The 18,346-nt window shown below is 31.9% G+C and overlaps 2 protein-coding genes across 8 annotated transcripts in view; one reads left to right on the top strand and one right to left on the bottom strand.

Annotated features, from left to right (window-relative positions):
* The window catches only part of LOC105834792 (CCR4-NOT transcription complex subunit 2), a 182,525-nt gene that overhangs the window by 91,546 nt on the left and 72,633 nt on the right, over window positions 1-18,346 (top strand). The window lies entirely within an intron of this gene.
* LOC105840586 (malonyl-CoA decarboxylase, mitochondrial) overlaps window positions 1-18,346 on the bottom strand; it is a 137,086-nt gene that overhangs the window by 48,759 nt on the left and 69,981 nt on the right. For 3 of the 4 annotated variants that reach the window (XM_036288543.1, XM_036288542.1, XM_036288544.1), the window contains 2 exons: window positions 14,656-14,795; window positions 11,568-11,703 (listed from right to left, as the gene is read on the bottom strand). The exons of the other annotated variant lie outside the window; for it this stretch is intronic. In XM_036288543.1, the coding sequence (XP_036144436.1) occupies window positions 11,568-11,703; window positions 14,656-14,795 (276 nt within the window). The remainder of the gene's footprint in view (window positions 1-11,567; window positions 11,704-14,655; window positions 14,796-18,346) is intronic. 4 annotated transcript variants of the gene reach the window in all.

Raw genomic sequence — 18,346 nt, 5'->3', positions numbered from 1 at the left:
TTCCACACCATTACATGTCTTTCAAATGTCATCCATTAGAACAACTACATATATGAACAGTTTTCATCTCTCTGCAATTCGATTCTGGCACTCTCTGCCGCGTGACATCACTTCGGCTTCCTCCCTTAAAATCTTCAAGCGTTTACTTCGCTCTCTTTTATTTGAAACCGAAGTGGTTTAAAACTATAATGTATTTTCATAAGTTCAGCGGCAGAGTATGCTATTGTAAACATGTATCTTGTATATATTTTCACAAAATTGTAACAACCAATGCGTTTTCATCTGTATTAGACATTTATTTTTGCGTTATTTTAGTTATTCACAGAAATGATTTTGTCTTGCTTCTTGCTTATTCTTTGCTTACTGTTCTAATGCGTTATACCAATTCATTATAATCTAGTGGTCTCTTACTCTGCATTATATGAATTGATAATTTACTGCTTCTTGCTCATTCTTAATGCGCTATTCTTAAGCTATAAACCAAATAGTTATATATAAATAATTATTTAATGTATTCTATTACTCTGCATTGGTCGAGCACTTTGGCATTGGTTTGTGTAAATTGAATGATTATGTTCTGCTCTTTCCTTATTCTTTACGTACTATTTTAAGTTATATTGAATGTTATTGTCTTGTTTGTACATTGTACATATGCATTTCGATTTATCTTGGCTGCCTTAATGTTTTAATGTTCTTAATTATTAAAATGATACTATATACTAAAACTCTTTTGTCCTTTAGCCTTAGCTTGGGCATAATAAAGTTATCTATCTATCTATCTCTCATGCGTACGTGTGTAACGTTACGCATATATAATGCAATTGCGATTTCTAAATTTGTAAAAAAATGTAATTTTAAGTAATTATTATTTTATTATGTAAGTTACATTGTAAGAAAGCGATTTTGTATTAAAGCAAATTATTCGGTTTAGCGGCGCCAAGTTTTTGTAGTAAAATTTGTATTAAAATATTTATTTGTACAAATATTTGTAAAAATATTTGTACAAATAATTATTTGTAAAAGTGGATGTTTTAGTTCGTTATATACAGATCAGTTATTTTGAGGACCTTTTTTTCCGATTAAGGTGACAGTTGCTTTCGATGCGTAATTAACTGTTGATTTACGTATTTTATATGTACTCAATATATAATGCGTAATAATGGATATACGTACGAATAAATATATAGTGATTATTTCGGGTACTTTATATATATATATTGATCACTTTAGGGTATTTTATATTTTAAGTTACTTTAGCTATAGTATAACTTGTATTATGTATAACTTGTAATTATAGAATTAAAATATATAAAATCTCATCGGTTTGTGGAATAATAATTATGCTCATATCAAAATATTCAATAAACTTTAAAATTATTTTAGGATAAACTTTCAAAAAGATGAAACCTTCGATCACGCTGAAATTTTAACCAAAGCTTACCCTTGATTAGAGAAGAAAGTCCCTAAAACAATTTTCACCGAAAAAGCTTTGTTTGCCTTTTATCACTTTCTAAAGTTGCAAACATTTTTACTGTGTATCTCTGAAAGTATTGATTTTAGAGAAAAAAGTTTTAAACAAAAAATGAAGCTCATAAGAAGCTCTACAAAAAAGGCCGTATACATTTTTTACGTAAACCTATTATTTTGGCTATCATGAAGAAAAAAAGTATTTTTTTCCTCAACATTTTAAAAGCTTTCATTATGGGTGCGTTTGAAAATAGCTTTCGCTGGTGCTGGGAGAAAAAGTTAAGTTGGTAGTATTGAGAATTTCCAACGCTGCGTTTGTTTTCTCCCAGCTGGAAGCTGGGAGTAGTTGGAGACCGATCCAATGGGTGCATTTAGTGCAAATAGCAATGAAATACTATGTCAGGCGCGATAACGTATGCATATGTTTTATATAACCAAAATTTATCAGTAAATTCAAGGTAACGTTTTTTCTTTGTTTAATAATACTTAAATATAAAATAAAGTTTAACATTTATATTAATAAATAAAAAGCAAAGAATGAAAGGAACATTAAATTTTATTAATATTTTTTATTGTAATGTTTGGTTGCCGTCTATGCCCTATAGGTAGCAAAAATAGAAGATACAACCGTATGCGAATAATTCTTCATGTATTATAACTTAATTGCTACAATCCCAGACAGCACATGTAGATTATGAGAACGATAATAGGATATTGCGAAAGTATATTGCAATATTCGTATAATATTAGAGATACGTCTGTGATATGGCGAGTATATACTCATAACGTACTATGTCCGCGTTGCCTTATCCCATAGAATTTCGCTGGCAGTTTATGAGAATATACCGAATATATCTTAAGAATGTTATACGTATGTCTAAAGTATATCTTCAGTATATTCACAATATGTCTACAGTATGTTCACATTATATGGGTTCATGCATAATGAGAGGAATAAGGAACAAGGAATTAAACATACAGAATTAGCAAGAAGAAATAAGAAGAGGAATTAATCATTTCGCACATCAGGAAGCTATCGCAAAAAATGAAGCGTAATATCTGTTGAATACGCTGGGGTGCTTTGGGAAATTATGCTCAGATAATTGTAGGTTATAACCTAAATAATATATGTATATATACAATATATATATATTATTATAGTTTACGTTACTATATTATATCTTATGTACATACCAGAGTTATCTGGGCGTAATTCCTGAGAAAACCACGTGAGTTCGTGTTCGCACGTTCACACCCTACACTTCACCACGTGTCTGCATCACACGGCAGACGAAAATGCGTAACGTTACAGATCATAGATAGCGTTGACATGATTCACTTTCGATATTACGCGGATATTTTGAAAATATGTGATAGATATACATGAGATATATCATAGGATATTTTACGGATGTTTTGAGTATATTAGATATAATCTCAGTATATTCAGTAGGAGTTGCGAAGTTCAGTCGCTATATTCTAAGTTTATCTTGAGGATATATCAAAATGACATTCTACTGAGACGTTATATGAATGTTTTACGTATATTCGGTATGATCACAGTACATTACGTATGAGAGTATAATATTCGTACAATATCTGGTGCTGTCTGGGAATGTGTTCCAAATAATTTTTTATTTTTGATACGTTTCTCCTTTCATCTCGTGTTGTTACTGAACAAGATATTTTGTAATTCTTCATCGTCGTCATCACTGTTATTAGACGATAAACTATACTAGAAAAATCAAATATGTTTTCGAGTAAAATATTCTTCAATAATAACTTTTCCATAATAATAATAATGTTGATTAAATTTGTATATTCTTTTTATTGACTTTCGTTTCTTGTTCAACAATACGAAAAAAAGAGCCTGTAAATACATTATATTAAATAATTATTTATATATTCAATAATTTTTTATATTGATTAGTTAATTTACAAAAAGTAATAATTTATGAATTTGCATTAAGAAAATATTTTGTTTTAAGTAATTTGTTAAATTTTATGTCACAACCACACATAACAATAAAAGATATTAAGAGAATTTTAATGTTCCTCTTATTTCTTGCTTTTTATTTATTAATAATGTTATTTTACACTTACTCTATTTTACATTTAAGTGTTATTAAACAAAGGAAAAGGATTACCTTGAATTTGCTAAATTTCAACAATCGTAGGTATAAGTTATATAAAACACATGCGTACGTTATCGCTTGTTAAGATATTTTGTTGTTATTTGCACTAAATGCACCTATTCAATCAATCTCCAACTACTTCCAGCTGGGAAAAAACGAACACAGCGTTGGGAATTGTCAATATTACCAACTTAACCTTTTTTCTCCAACACCAGCTAAAGCTATTTTCGAACGCAGGCTATGTATCTCGGAAAAGATTAGCGTAAAAAATAGGTATAGAAAAGGCGTGCTGTAGAGAACACACACACACGCACGCACGCACACTACACGAGATTCATTTTTGTTTGAAATTTTTTTCTCTAAAATCAATACTTTCAAAGATATACAGTCAAAATGTTTGCAACTTTAGGAAGTGATAAAGGGCAAACAAAGCTTTGTTGGCGAAAATCTTTTAGGGACTTTCTTCTCTAATCAAGGGTAAGATCAATCAAACTATCAAGCGTATTCATTTCGCTCTGCGCAGACTGCGCTTCTACCGTCATTGCTTTACATTTCGCCTACGCAAAAATCTCGTCAAGGCCCTAGTATTTCCCTATCTCGACTACGCTTGCGCTGTCTATCCTAAACTTAACAAAACCATCACATTAAACTCCAGAGAGCGCGAAATGCGTTAGGTTTGTCTTCGGTAATCTCTCACGACGTTCACTTGTTACATCATACCGCCTCACCATTAGCTGGTTGTCTGTCTCCTCTCGGGCGTAGGTGTCCAGGCGTATTCCGTGCTGCTGAGGCAGTGTTTTTCCCATATTTCTCGGCTGTATCAATTTGTTGCCTTCTCCACTGTGGTGCGCTCCTCTCAGCGTCTTCCCCCTCGTTTCTTTACTTACTCTACCCCTCGCACTGCAGCCATGCAATATTCTTTTCATATCCAATCCTCAATCCTCCTTAACTCTATTCCTGAATTGCTCTCGGACCCCGCTGATCCTTTCCCTCGTTCCTCCAATGATTTCACTCTTTCACTTTCCGGCTTAAAGATTCGCCTTTACTGCTTTTTTCTTGAGCGAGATAGGGCTGACTGGGCTCATTGAGTCGACGTCGAGAGCCTCATTGCCTCTACATGCATCCCTCTGTTGAATCAACCATCTACTCTGCTTGCATTGCACGTTCTTTAAGCATATTGCACTTTTATATTATACTTGTGGATATGCTTCTGCTTTAGTTTTGTTTTTGTTTAGTTTATTGTTCTATGTTAATCTGTTTATCAACATTTTTTCTATTTTTTTCTATTGTAGAGCTTTAACTTAAGAATATTACACTCTTCTGTTATGCTTAACTATTCTAACTAAATACATTATCCATTACTTTCAATTGTACTACTACATTTCTGTGTTAAACACTGTATGAATTATTCTTGGGAGCCATATATATTTGAAAGGGTTATATATCCTCTGGTCAAATAAACGTTATCAATCAATCAATCAATCTCTCTCTCTTTCACCCTCTCTGTCTCTCTCGTATTCTGTCTCTCGCCCGTTACTTTAAATCTTGATTGGCAAATAGTTGTGTATAATAATCATTTCTACTGTTATGTAATTACAACATTGTTTATTACATGTATATTTTTGTGTATTTATGTAATAATTTCATACTAAAAAATTTATTTATTCACGTGTTAATTCTGAGAAATTATCTTTAGAAAGATAAAGATAATTGACTCGTGTAATCATTTTAGTGTTCGAAAGATATTGTCGCCTGGACATTTGAGAAGATTTATTAATTCATATTTGGAAATGTTGACTAAGATTATTAAGCAAGTATTACGGAGAAAAACATAACATTGATTAAAAAAAGAAACTTGATTTGCTGTGGAAATCGATTTTTTATAAAATCGTCTGTGCAACAGGAAAGCCTAAAGAAAAGATTCTCGGATATTTGTGTGATCATACACGTACACTACCCACATAGCACAAAAATTGCAATTACATTGTAGCAATATTGCTGCAAGATTACAATGTTTCCAGGTAGCAAGGTGACGTTAATACGACGTCAATAATTCGTCATTTAAGGTCGCAGACGTCATGTTACCAAATTAAGACGTAATAGTAACGTCATTTTTTGACCTATTACATCAGTCATTTATCCATCCTACAACGTATTTCCGACGTCATATTCTTGACTAATTAATAACGTCAGTTAATTGATCATTTTACGACGTATTAATAAGATTTTATTAGTGACTAATTACTGACGTTAACTATAATTCTTTGTAATAATTGACGATTTGACCTCAAATGACAAATTATTGAGGTCTAGTGGACGACACCTTGCTACCTATAACTATCATTATTTAAAGATTGGTTAATAAACAACATTATTAAAATTAATATAATATTTTATATAATTAATACTATCAATATTTTAGAATCATCCCAGGCAGCACATAATATTTATGATAAATATTTATTAATATTTATTAATATTTATTAATATTTATTTTTTCAAAATATTATATAAATATTTTACACATATTTTATATATACGAAAAAAAAATCTTTATTCAACATATTAAAATATAAATTAAATATTTTATATAATATTTATGATAAATAAAAGATAAAGATTTGTATAAGTAATATTTTGTAAATATTTATAAATATTTCATAAATATTTTTATAATATTTATGATAAATCTTTATGATTTGTCAAATCTAAGACCACAAAAATATTTATAAAATATTTAGATAAATATTTATAAAATATTTAAATAAATATTATAAATATTTTATAAATATTACGTTTTGTCTGAGGTATAATTTAGCTTTATCAAAAGAACAGAGCAAAAACATATTTCTATAAGTTATTCCACATGTTATTTTGCATATGTAAAAATCAGGAAAAAAACTGTAAATTTATATTTATTTATAAAAATATTAGTTAACTACAAGTTTCATGTTTCTCGCATCTATTGAACTGATAACAAATATGTATTCATGATCATCAAGTGTTCATGGATCATCACAAAGGGCTAAGTAGCGTACGATCTTCGAAGTCAAGCAACGTCGACGGCGGTTCAGAGTTGGATGGGTGACCGCGGAAGTTAGGCAATTCCAAACGTGACTATGGTGTGGTGGGTCGTGATGCTTGTTGAGAAACAACGTAGATTTTTTTTTACATTATAATTATGTTATTTCGATATTTTCATAATGCAAGTACTGCATATATAGGACATGTACCCGAAATATTTTCTAAAACGTTAAAATAACGGCTTTTACTACCTGGAATAGTCATAAAAATGACGTTAAAATGTCGTCTTTATTAAATGTAACCTAAAAACTTATGTTTTTTCATAAAAATAACAATAAAATACCGTCAAATGTACGATACTAGCTTCTTGAAAATGACGTCAATAATATGAAAATAATGACGTATTTTCATATTATTGACGTCATTTTCAAGAAGCTAGTATCGTACATTTGACGGTATTTTATTGTTATTTTTATGAAAAAACATAAGTTTTTAGGTTACATTTAATAAAGACGACATTTTAACGTCATTTTTATGACTATTATCGTTAAGATGAGACAAATGTACGTCAGTTTTACGACATTTAGACGTCATTTTATCTTGACATTATGACGTCTGGTTCATCATAAAATGACCAAAAAATGCCGTCAATTAGACGTCACCTTGCTACCTGGATTGTTGCAACATTGCTGTGATGTAACTGCAATTTTTGTGTTACGTGGGTATCTAGGCGCTCAAAAGCATAGGATCTCGAATTCGAGCCCAGCCACGCCAGCAAATATTTCGCATCGAAAAATATACTCTTGCCCAACTGTACCAGGATATATGTACTTTCATGCCATCGGTATCAAGAAATACAATAATTTTTCAGAAAAGTGTAGTGCTTCGGCACTGTCATTTTTTGTAGTAAAAAATTTTGAAACCGTTCTTATTATTTAATACGTAATAAAGCTAAATATTTTTTCGAAGCTGTAACAGGCAAAAAATTAATTTTTAATTATTAGTGAATGAAGACACACATTTCATTGCATGCACATTAAAATAATAAATCTACAAAAAATTTTTGTGTAAATAAAACATTTATAACAATAATTAATTTTTATTTTTAATGTTATTTAATTTTTATTATAAAAAATTATGATTTTATTAATATTATTATTAACTTCCAATTCCATGACAAACCAAGTTTTTTTTTTTTTTCGAACAATGTTATGTTTTTCTCCGTAATAATTGCTTAATAATCTTAGTTAAAATTTCCACATATAAATTAATAAATTTTCTCGAATGTCCAGACGACAATATTTTTCGAATACTAAAATAATTACATGAGTCAATTATCTTTGTCTTTTTAAAGATAATTTCTCAAAATTAACACGTAAATGATTAAATTTGTTAGTATAAAATAATTACATAAGTACAAAAATATAAATATTAGGTGTACAAATAAGTTTCCGCCGTTTTTTATAAAAAATTGGGCATTTATTGTGAAAGAACGGAACCTTGTGTTTTATTCGAAGTATTGTCCATCGCTTGCCACTACTTTGCGTTTGGCACGAATCTTGATCCAATAATGCTTCCAATTCCGCGTCTTCGTACACTTTCGGCCTTTCGTTACGTTTTTTGTCTTCGATGTCAAATTCACCGTTCTTAAACTTTTGAAACCACTCACGACAACTTCTCTCACTTAAGGTAGCCTCACCATATGCTTCTACAAGCAATCGATGCGCCTCAGCTGCAGATTTCTTCAAATTGAAGAAGTAAATCAAAAGTTCCCGCAAATGACGCTTATTCGGCTCAAAACTCGACATTTTTGCACATAAAAGAATATATTATACTGATAAAAATTCACTAATATTTCAAGGTTATGTTGTTGACAGATGTCCAAACTTACGATAATGGCGTTTTACATCTGACAATTTCAACCATAACTTCCCAGATAGCCAAATAAAAGCAACGTGTTGTTATTTTGCTGTCACTTATTCCCTATTAATTTTATCAAACTAAAGCCAAGGTGTTTCTTCAAACTGTCTGTTGTTCTGACATCATATAAAATTCTACATTAGAATTCAACAAACTGACGGCAAGTTGTCAACATGCATGCACAATTGCTGTCAATGTGACAAGTTTATTATTCCTCAATGCATGCACTTATAATTTTATAAATTCATGAAGGTTATTTGCTCTTGTTTGCGCGTGCGTAGGGTAAACGCGATCGCACGGGGAGAATTGCCGGGATCCGTCCCGATAGAGACGCGAAGTGAGTGGTCAGAAATGCGGGAGGTTTACGGGAGGTGATAGGAATAAAGAGGAGGCGTTGATGTCACTCACACTGAATTATTTATTCAAAACCGAACGCTCGAAGCGAGGGGCGAACCGTATCTTTTACAATGTGTCGGATATCTTGATACGTCCTGATATTGCGCTGCCTAATCGACGCGGAAATCTTGCAGAGCCACGAGATCGAGGCCCTCGCGAATCCGGAGATCTTGCGCGCGATCCGACGGAGATCTTGTACGCGAGGCAGAGGACGTTCGCGGGAAAGATACAGTCACCTGCGCACGGACGTAACACTCACAACATTCACGCGGTTATGAAAATTAAGAAATGCTTGGCAGGATCGGATGAATTAATAACTCAATCGCACTATCACGGCGCGAATGATAGGGAAAGGCGGAAGTGAATCCCCGCAGCTAGGATCGGCGGAAGACGGGAGAGATCTGCTGGACGATCTGATTTAGGTGCCGGGCTGCGAGAGACTGACGAATTATGCATCGTAAAACAATTACGATCGGAGGCGAGAAAAGGGGCGGTAGGGAACCGATATCGAGACTTATTTGGGCATGGATTCGGACGTGCCCTTTTTTGGGTATGTTTATTTGCATAGTTACCGAGATGCATAGTTACCGGTGATGAGAGCAAACGAAAATCGCGCGCGTGAGGAGCTAGTGACAGCGCCGCGCGACTCGGTGCATCGAAGAAATGAACTACCAGGAGCTCGATGGCTGTCAGGAGCTCTCACTACTCGCGGATAAAACAGAACCGATAAAAGGGGAAAAGTTAAAACTCTTATATAATTGTTATAATCTCGAACAGCTCTCCTAATGTTAACTTCGTTCCACGTTAAATTACAATGACAGCAAATTGTGGGCAAGTTCACAACATACATGCAGTGCATTAATTTGCCCGATATGTTTAATCTCGCTTGGCTATCTGGGTAATAAGTGTGATAAACAATGTTATAATTACATAACAGTAGAATTGATTATTACACACAACTATTTGTCAATCAAGATTTAAAATAACGGGCGAGAGACAGTACGAAAAAGAGATAAAAGAGAACGCGTGGGCGAATATCGTAACTCCTCCTGTATCTCCCCCTCCGCGCGCATTCAGATGCGCTCGCTCCTCCCCCAGCTCCGCAATCCCCGTACCGTAGGACGGGCAGGCCTTGTATCACGAGACTTTCCCGTTCTCACCCGCTTCACTGTACCCCGCTCGGTCTTCCCAGACTTTATCACTTTGATTGCAACGACATCTATCAAACGATCGGTCACCTACTGAGAAACACGATTACTGCTCTGCTTACCGTGTTTCTCTATTGTAAGTGAAAAAATATACACATGAAGCTTTTCATAAAGTAATCTTTTTTGTTACGTAATCAATCGTAATTTTACCACGTTAATTTTATTCGTTAATGTTCAACGATTATTGGGAACCCGTCATTTCATGCCTCCGAGCCTTTAGAGGCTTTATTTCAAACTAAATGTATATCAAGTGACATCTGTATGAGCCAAAAATAAATGAAATTTCTAACTTGTGTTCAATTTCCTCATGAAATTCATTGTCCCAAGTATTTTTCCGTGTGTATTTTAACTACGTAAAAGGATTTTGCGAGCTAATAAAAAGATACGTCGTTTTTGTGATGTGTCGCTATTTCATATCACTTTAGCATCCTCTTAAGATCGACAAAAAATCAGCACATTTTTTATAATTTGACTTAATGGTCTGAATCAGACGGTTAATTTGAATCCAGGTTCTTGGTGGACCTTAATAAGCCATATAATGTTCATATGCCCCAAATATGATGATCAGAGAATCATGTTCTTTAATGAGCTTGACAAAATTAGAGTAAGTCAACCAGAATGTGTTTGGAGCTGGCTGAGAAAGGAGTTAACTACACTGAGAGCAGTGTGCCAGCACATAGTATCAATCATATGAATCATATAAAGCCAGAAAGAGAAATCAATGTAGAAGAAGAGGAGATTGTGCCGTATATCTTTCTGAAGACGGATGCGCATTAAAAAAGTCAACTTTAACGATTAATATCTTAAACATATCAATGACTTAAGTAGATCGCCTAACGGCTTGCACCGGATCTTAGTGATAAATATAATTTTTCTATTAATTTAATTCTTACGGCCTGGACACACTTTTGCATAACACATAAAACATAAAAGAATAAATCAATCACAGGCCTCTATTTTTATTCTGGGCAGGTAAATAGGTGACCGATTCTTTTATGTGTTATGTAAAAGTGTGTGCTCCCATCCTTAGCTCATAAATTATGCGCTGACAGGTTTCGTTAGACTTGCAACATAATTACTAAGCTAAATATCGATGCTCAAGAGCATCTTAAATTCTCCTCTATACGAGGTCAAAAAAATTAATGTACTAATATTATTATACATTAATATCTTGTATCTTAAGACAGAGCGACATTTTTTTCTGCTAGATTCGTTCGTTTCGCGCAAAAATGCAATAAATAAGCATAATTTCATTGATCTGATTTAGAGATAAACTGATTACTGAAGTTAACATTAACTTATTTAAAATTAACAAAATTAAACATTATTAACTCTTTGCTTTTATATATTATTTAGATTTTAAGTATTTAACACTAGTTATTATTCACTCACAAACACACATAACCCAAATAGTTACCTTGTTTCAATTTATCAAATAGCCAAGATTTAAAATTTGGTATTGGTGACAAACTGGACAATTGTTGTACAGCTGAGAATTCGGTTATAATCTCGTTGGCTACTTTTTTTATCAAATAATTACCGAGCTCAATTCCCTGCGTGAAGATAATTAAACCCATAGATATTTTTTACAGCACAGAACAGCTAAGCAGAAAGCTCTGTTCCGAAATTTACTGCCAGTACTGAATTAAATTGATTACTTTAACATATACAGGGTGTCCCAAAACATATGTCAATGCTCGTAAAACGATAGAAGGGATCGAGATGAACATAAAAGTCCAACCCAGGTAGCAAGCCCACGTCATTTTGACGTCCCAAAATGGTCATATCTGGTCATATGTCGTCAAAATGATCATTTTTTTACATGGCCTAAAATTGACGTCATGATGTGACGTCATTTCGAAATCATATTTCAGTCATGATCTGACGATTATTTTCCCAGACAGCACGCATCCAAGATCGGGACATAAAGACGTCATTAAGACGTATTTTAGACACGGTCTAAAGTGGTGTCTACGATGAGATTTAAGGCGTAAGGCATAAGTATATTATATAAGCATATTATATTCAACTTTAAGAGAACTTTTTTAAGAAAACATTTAGATATCTTGGAAATGATGTCAAAATGATAACATTTATCAGAGACGTCTACTAAGAGCGGTCTTTGAGATATCTCATTGAAAATGTTATCCTTATGATATCAGCTAAATGGTATCAGCTTATTGTCTCATAAAAGATATCACAATGCTGTTCGATTTTTGAGTCGTCCATGCGCGTCGTAGTTGACTCAGAAATCAGACAACACTATGGCTGCGTTCCGATATTCACTGCCAGTACTGAAAATCTATAGTTTACGTCACATATATTGTAGATTTTCAGTACTGACAGTAAATATCGGAACGCAGCCTATAACATCCTGAATGAGAGATATTAAAAAAAATTATCATAAAGATAATGTTTTCAAAAATAACGGTTTGTCTACAATTACTGCAAACAAAAAATGCACAAAATCTGAATTCATCATGTACTGTACAAAAACAGGATAATAAATGTACTATAATTTTTCTTAGAATGTATGATCTATATAGTTAACTATCTAATTAATCATTTGGACGCTTCGAAGTATTAGTGCTAAATAGATCGCAATTTCCATCAAATTATTAAAGTTATGGAAAAAGATAAATTTAACAATGAAATTAATAAGTAAATAAATTAATGCTATTTATTTTTAATGTTTTGCAAAATTTAATTGCTTTTATAAAAAATAATATAATTGCGTCAGTTTATAACATATAGGTATATGTAGACAATAACAAGTACTCATATCGATGAGTCAAATTGGCGTAGCAGATAGAGAACAAGGTTCGTAATCCTAAGGTCTCGGGTTCAAACCTACCAGTGGCAAGTAAGAATAAAATAAAATAATATAATTTAAATTTAATTAATTAATAAAAATTTGTTCTAAATTTAGTATGTGCTGTCGATAAAAATAATTTAAAAAAAATGAAATTTTTTTTTTATTTTATTTTTCTCTACTTGCAGTTTAAAGATATCCGATTTAAGAAATCTTTTAGATATCAGTTTCATGATATCTTTCTTTTCTCAAAAAACTGCGCATTAGTTAACATTCTGGCATTATAATATTATCTTTTAGAAGTCTCTTTGTGTTATTATATTCAGAAACAGGATAATTTAAGAGATTTTTTTGACTGCATATTGTTCACGTCATTCCATGACGTCAAAATACGGTACAATTCATGACGTCAGGAATTTGTGACATTCGACCGTCATTTTAACGTCATAAGGACGTCATTTCGTGACGTCAAGAATAGTCAGTAAATGACTATTTCGGGACGTCAAAATAACGTGAGCTTGCTACCTTGGAATATTGTCTTTGGTTAGGTTAGGTCTTGGGTTAGGTCCATCAATAATCGAGGTATTAATTTTTCAAATTATGTGAATGAGAACGCGCCGAGGAAAGAGCTCGATCCGCTCGAGCCATAACACAGAAGAAAAAATCTATCGTGAATGTATGGTAAGTTTTCATTAATTTACTGTTCACAATTACGATAGAAATTAATTAGATTATTTGCAGATTCCATACGTTAAAATCTCGATTATTAGTGGACCTAACCCTAGACAATATTGGACTTTTATGCTCATCTCGATCTCTTCTACCTTTTTACGAACGTTGATTCACATGTTTTGGGATATTCTGTATATTATCAAAAAAAGACTTGGTTTACAATATTACTTCATTCACACATTCATCCACATCTATTTACTTGGTAGTTACTTTCTTTTCTTACAAATATCTTAACAATTCTTATATGGTTTCATTTCCTTCCAATTACACTAATTCCCTACTTATTTTCTACTTAATATTTTTTCTTCTATATCTTTACCTAACTTATAAAAAATCGCACTCACATGCAACACAAATGATTACATTTACTCACATTCATACCACCTAATCCCAAGTCTTTACTGCCAGTACTGAAAATCTATACTTTACGTTGCGCATATTATAGATTTATAGGCTAATTTTCAGTACTGACAGTGAGTTTCGGAACATAAAAATATACGTAATTTATAATTGTGACATCAAAAGAGAGAAATGACACGTTGACATCCCAATTTTTGCATCTGTACCATTTGTAAATAAAAATAAATTTGAAAAATAAAATAACATATAAGGTCACTTTAATACACTTTTAAAATATAGTGAATGCTGTCCGTTTTTCTTGATGGGCAATATGTAACCGTAATAAATAAATGCAATATAAAACCGATTTTTGCCTGTAAAGAGAAAAATCTTTCTTTTATGTATATAATAGTTACTATAGTTAGCATTCGCCATATTTGGAGAATTTCATAAGCACGTTACTAGTTACTGCACCAGAATACAATGAATAATTACGATATAGAATGGGCGTAAAAATTAGGTTGTTAATGGATCAATTCTCGCGTATGACGTCACAAATTCAATATGGTTGCAATAAGGCCTTAACATATGTAACAAATTAAAATTGTTGTAAATCAATTACCTGTAATCCTTTTTGCGTAGATACTATAGAATAAAATATTGCCGCTTTTATTTTTAATTTATCTTCTTCTAAAAATGTTATATATCTTTTTGTACCCCCTAAAATTCTAGTTTCAGCTTCTTCAATGCCTTTTATGCTGTCTATAATAATATATAAGGAGAAATGCAAACAGCGTCTAATTTTTAATAGGAAGATAAACGGAATCGAGATAAATATAAAAGTCCACCATAATTTTTGGAAGTCCACCAATATTTCCGGGGATAGCCGATATTAATTTTTCAAATTGTACGAATGAGAACGCGCCAAGGGAAGCGCTGAATCACTCGAGCTATAGCCCGGCTCATTGTGTCAAACATTGGCTGCCAGCGGGGGGAGGAAGGAAAACGCGCCGCTGCCTGTGCTTTGCCGCTCTCGCGTCCCGCCTTAACGCGTCTAGACTCACGTCCGGCAGCCAACGCTTAACACAGTACTATAGCTCGAGCGGCTCAACGCTTCCTTCGGCGCGCTCTTATTCATACAATTAAAAAAATTAATATCTCGGCTATCATTAAAGATATCAAAAAATTATGGTGGACTTTTACGTTCATCTCGATTCCGTCTATCTTCCTATTAAGAATTAAACGCTATTTGCATTTCTCTCTGTATACAGAATTAAGTTAAAAAAAATGTAATACATCAATTACTGATAGTGTTCCAAAATGAAAACTTAATCCTAAAAGTTTTTTTTATAAATATATGAATCATATTATACACTCACCGGCAAAAAACGGGCCACTTAATTTTTCTTTTTTCAAATTTGTGTGTATCTTTCAATAGCAATAACTCCGCAAAAAATTATCGTATCAAGATAAATCAAAGCTCAAATTAAAGCTTAAACCTTCCTCTTAAAAACCAATAAAATCAAATTGAGTTACAACAAACGTTTCATAAAATGACGGACGTCAAAAATAGTATTTGAAAAGTGGAAAATTATTCTTTTTAATTGCGTAGCTCAAGGGAGTCAGTTCCATGGTTTAAAAATGTATGAGTTTTTAAACTCATTTATTTTCTAACAAATGCATCTGTGGAACATTTATCAATAATTTTTTTTAACAGAGTTATATCGTTTTCAAGCAAATATTAGTTAAAATAAAAAGAACAACTTTGTCTTTTCAAATCAGCCATTCATGAACAAATTATCACGGAAAAACTTTTTCAAAAAAAAGGGGGGGGGAGTAAAAAAGTTTAAAAACTTGTTTCTCTTGAAAATAAACGATCGGATTTAAATATCGCGTGAGTGCGTCCTGCTCTTGGCATTATCCAAGATCAACAACAATGCTACGACCTGCTATGAGTCCGGATATGAATCCTATAGAGCATTTATAAGATATCCTAAAACAAAATGTTAAAAAATATAATATTCAAACATTAGCAGCACTCCGCAACGTTTTGTAAGAAGAACGGTACAATTTAAGACAAGAAAAAAAAGAAATTTAATTAACAGTATGCCTTAACAAATACAAAAATTGTTAGATCCAAAAGGAAGCGATACACATTATTAAACACACATATACGCGCGCACACGCACGCACACACTTGACATTCTTTTTTACCTTTTTAAAGAAGGAGAGTCTATAAGGCCATTTTTCTGTCCTTCACGAAATTGATTCAAATTTTGCAGAAATAATCTCCAAAATTACACATTTTAAATATTATACACAGTTTTTGAGAAAGAAGTATTTCGGGTGAATCACCAGTATGTCATATTCACCTTATTGTTGATTTACCCGAAATACTTCTTTCTCAAAAACTGTGTATAATATTTAAAATGTGTAATTTTGGTGATTTTAATTAAATACACTCACATTGAGAATAAGATTTGAATCCGGAGATATTGTATCTTACAAGGGAACGGTCAAAAGTGTCCCTTATCGATTTTAATGAGCATTGGATACGTTGTAGAATAAAAAAATATTAGATTTTTAATATTTTTTTAACAGTGTATTTCTTTGTTCAGGGGTTAAAACTAGAGATTAACCTCTGAAATGTTATTTATTAAGTTGCAAAAACAAGGTTTAAATTTACAGATACAGATTTCCAAGATCATGTGTATACTTCAATTATAGGGAATTTATAATATTTACTGACACTTGTTGACCTCTGTAAAATTTGGACTATAAATTTGGACTATAATTGACACATTTTTACACACTTAACACTTTAATTTATTCAGTTATTTATTTCTATTATATTGAACTGTTACTTATTTTTGTAAGTGCGAGATGATGTAGGGAAAAAAGTGTAAGATGACGCTAATTTTTCTAAACTAATAACAGATACCAATCCGATGTTAAAAACTCACTTAAACGCTTTAGATAATAATAGGTTATCTGTGTCTTTGGTTTCAATCGGTCCACAAAAGTAAATAATATAATAAGAAATGTGTTTTAATACATCCATTCGTAACTTTTTGACACTTGTTTATAAGGAATGACGTAATTATAGCAAATTAGTACTTTTGGTTTTTAAATAAAATCATGATATAGTATAGTTAAAAACGCATATACTAATGCATTCATATTTTTTATTTCTCGCAGTGTAACTTTTTTATTAATTCTCTGCCTACACATGGGGTTACGGTAACCCCAGTCGATTTTGAAATACCCGCTACTTAAAAGTATTTAGCAAAGGGACGCTGCGATTGCGGGGGGGGGGGGAAGGGTTTGAACTGTGCTCTACTTATTCCTCTTTGGGCGTTGTCAATGTTCTGAAAACAACAGAAGTAGGAGCATCGAAAGTGTGTATTGGGGTTACAGTTACCTCGTGTGTAGGGAACGTAACAAAAAATGGAAAAGTTACAAATTTGAAGGGTAAGTAAAAGTTATTTTTTTGTTCATTATGTATCATTTACGCATACAGTACTTATATATATTACCAATGTCGTGATCACTTTGCGAAAATATGCTGCAATTGTAGCATTACAAATTAAAATTTTTTTCTATAACAAATAAAATCTTTTGTAATAAATATTTTTTGTATTAATAATTATGTTTTGTGTATTAATAATTATGTTTTTTAAATAAATATTACTATTTTCTTTTACTATTATTTTAAACTGCATTCATTTTTTACTAAATTCACATTACGAAATAAATATATTTTTTGAACAGAATAAAAAAACTGACGATAGGTTCTTAAAGTACAACTCTTTCCCTTTCTATTGATCACCATTTTAATTACTTTATCTATTTTTTTCTAATAAATACGGGTGTTTGAAAAAAAGGCAAATTTTTACAAAAATTTTTCGTTCCTTTCTCATTCTTTTAAAAAAATCTCTTTTCTTTTAATATCTTCGACTTTTCAGCCAAAACCATCATGATTCTGAGATTTTTTCCTTTTGATTAAAAAAAAAAAAGTTAAAATTGATTAAATACATTTAGAGATATAAGTCAACGAAATTTTGGGGTTAGCGTAACCCCTGTGTGTAAGAATAGGGAGAAAAATAAGGTGTGTAGGCAGAGTTAAATAAATAAATGAATACTATGATTGCGAGTAAGATGACGGATGTCATTTGTAGTTATATACAGATTATGTTCTGTAACAAACGTATATAATTGCGTCAATGTTATGCAAATTAAGTTTATAATTTGTGATATTGGTTATAGTGGTAATAGGTAAGTAAATTTTATCATAAGCAATTTATTGATTTCGT

The sequence above is a fragment of the Monomorium pharaonis genome, chromosome 6 (genome assembly GCF_013373865.1).
Source record: "Monomorium pharaonis isolate MP-MQ-018 chromosome 6, ASM1337386v2, whole genome shotgun sequence".
Classification (NCBI taxonomy): Eukaryota; Metazoa; Arthropoda; class Insecta; order Hymenoptera; family Formicidae; genus Monomorium; species Monomorium pharaonis.
The sequence above is the reverse complement of the archived record's forward strand: the minus strand, read 5'-3'. Positions and strand labels throughout refer to the sequence as shown.